At 53.4% G+C, this 2,461-nt stretch overlaps 1 protein-coding gene across 1 annotated transcript; it reads right to left on the bottom strand.

Moving 5' to 3' along the window:
- Positions 1–974: 974 nt before the first annotated feature.
- Positions 975–2,182, bottom strand: LOC125513875 (uncharacterized). Its single transcript, XM_048679089.2, has one exon. It carries the CDS (start codon positions 2,045–2,047, stop codon positions 1,199–1,201), a length of 849 nt encoding a protein of 282 aa, XP_048535046.2. The 5' UTR covers positions 2,048–2,182; the 3' UTR covers positions 975–1,198.
- Between the last annotated feature and the right edge of the window lie 279 nt (positions 2,183–2,461).

Genomic DNA, 2,461 nt, shown 5'->3' with positions numbered 1-2,461 from the left:
GTGGATGAACTGGCACTGTAGCTTCGATTTGAGCTGACAGAAACAGGGAGATGAGATGCAATTAAGGCGGCCGTTGTGGCTTGCCTAGCCATGAAGATGACACCCATGCTTTGTTTGGAGGAACAGTGTTCAACTCCAGCGAAAGGGCAGAGTATGCATGCACGGTCAGCTCACCTAGCCAGGGGGCTCTGTCCGGCACATGCTTGGTAAGTGGGAGCATTAGCTTTCCCACTGGAAATGATGGCCATGCTTAAAATAACCTCACTCCTCTCTCTCTCCCACAAGGAAAAGAAGAAGAAGAATCTCATTCCCTCGTCTTGATCAGCAGCAGCTTTCCAAAGCAGATGGCAAAAGGGAGAAAAAAGCAGGGGAAGCCAGAGGAAGAAGAAGAAGAAGAAGTTGATGATGATGAGATGCTGCACTGGAGCCACATGAGGAGTGCCACCTTTTGTCTGCACCGCCTCTGCTTGCTTGATCATGGGGGAGACCAACACTAGCCAGACAACCTCATATCCACAAATCAACATTTTTAACCCTTTTTTCTGCTGTTTTTGAATAGTAAAAGAGCTTCCTTCTTCTCCCAACTTCACTGAACAAACTAATAAAGTTCAGCATGGTGTTTACGACAGGATCTGAATGCTGATAAAGAAACATGAAATTGCTGGCAGTGGCAAAGCACCTCTTGTTGAGCAACATCACTTGCTGATAAACAAGTGAGGGGTGGAAGTGGAATAGATTAAGTTTTCAAAGTCAGCTTCAGTGGCCTCTTAACTTCGAGCTTCCTGGCATTCTATTCCTTCTTCTCATCTCAGTCTCCATGGCATGACACTCAAATTTATACTCTCTTTTTTTCTGGGGAGACTCAATGCAGTACAACGAGTATTCCAAGCATAACGAATACAGTACAATCACCCAATAATCTGATGGCAAGGTCAAACCACTAGGATTCACACATTACTATGTGGTAATAGTACTGATAATTAACTCTCTCAGGTAACATGTAGTAGTGGTAGTAGCAAACTTTTTTTGCATATGTATATCACTACGTACTCCCTTGTGCTTATTAAACCAGCAAAGTAAAAGAAAAAAGGCAAACTAAAAAAACGCTAGTAGTAAAAAAAAGAAAGGCAAAGAAGAGATTACACTAGCGATTAAGTACTCCTAGTATATTTGATCATCTAGTCTTCGCAAGCATCTGCTACTCCCAAAGGAGCGGCTCCTCGAGCCGGAGGTCTGCATTGACCTCCTCGACGTCGGGGAGCGGAGCCCACATGGTGGAGAATCCGAACCCGTCCTCGATGTCGATGAGCAGGTCCGGCAGGTCGAACAGCTGCCGCAGCTCCTCCTCCTCCGCCTGCTCAGCGGCGCCGCCGCAGCTCGTAGCCGTGGCGGCAGACTCCGGCGGCGCGGTGGCGCCCGCGCCGGCGTCGTTCTTGACGGTCTCCTCTTGGATGAGGCCCTCCTCCGACTCCGACTGATCCGTGGACAAGGGCGGCGGCGAAGACGTGAACGCGGCGGCCAATGCGGCGGCGGCCTGCACGTCCTTGGGCGCCGGCGAGGCGGCGCGCGGGAGGACGTCGGCGAGCTCCGGGAAGTTGAGGTGCGCGGATCGGGCGCCCTTGATGGCGAGCGCGGCGACGTCGTGCGCGCGCGCGGCCATCTCGGCGGTGGGGAAGGTGCCGAGCCAGATGCGCGACTTCTTGCGTGGCTCGCGGATCTCCGACACCCACTTGCCCCACGCCCGCATCCGCACGCCGCGGTACACCGGGTGCTTCCCGTCGCTGCTACGCTTGCTCTTCTTCGTCGTCGTCGCCGTCGTCGTCGTCTTCCCCTCCTCCGTCTCCTCCTGCCCTCCCTCTCCCTCGTCCAGCTGCCGCTTGCGCGGCGCCGCCTTCACGGCATTGGCGGCGCTCGCCGGCGAGGAGGGACACGACGAGGAGTCCGTGACGGTGGACGAGCACGACATGGACGTGGAGCTGGTCGTATACGACGACGTCGATGACGACGAGGACGACGAGGTTTCTTGGAGCTCCCGAGCAGGCGCCATGGCCGCGTGCAGTGGGTGCACGACGAGGGAAGGAGTATTGGCTTTGCTTGCCGCTCCGCCTTGGACTTGCGGTGGTGTGTGTCTGTTCGTATCTGCAGTGGGGGTTTATATGAGAGAGAGGGAGGTGGGAGAAAAGTTTACTGGTGAAAAAGCTAATTAAGAAACCATGGGAGGGCGATATATATGCTTGGTGCCCCCCTGGTCTTGTCCCCACTGTTTTGTTTCCAAGGGCACATGTTCATCATTGGCTTTTCGGTGCCTTGTGGCACTACATGATATACATCATCATTTCACAAAATTGGCACCACAGATTCAACGGTACAAATTTGAGTGGTGGTGGGCTTTGGAGCTAGGACAAGGGAGAATATCAGGTGATGCCACCATTCACATGCATGCTCCTCCCATGCTCCTAAT

The sequence above is a fragment of the Triticum urartu genome, chromosome 1A (genome assembly GCF_056163025.1).
Source record: "Triticum urartu cultivar PI428250 chromosome 1A, HENAU_Tu73, whole genome shotgun sequence".
Lineage (NCBI taxonomy): Eukaryota > Viridiplantae > Streptophyta > Magnoliopsida > Poales > Poaceae > Triticum > Triticum urartu.
Note: the sequence above shows the minus strand (reverse complement) of the source record. Positions and strands in the feature narration are given on the sequence as shown.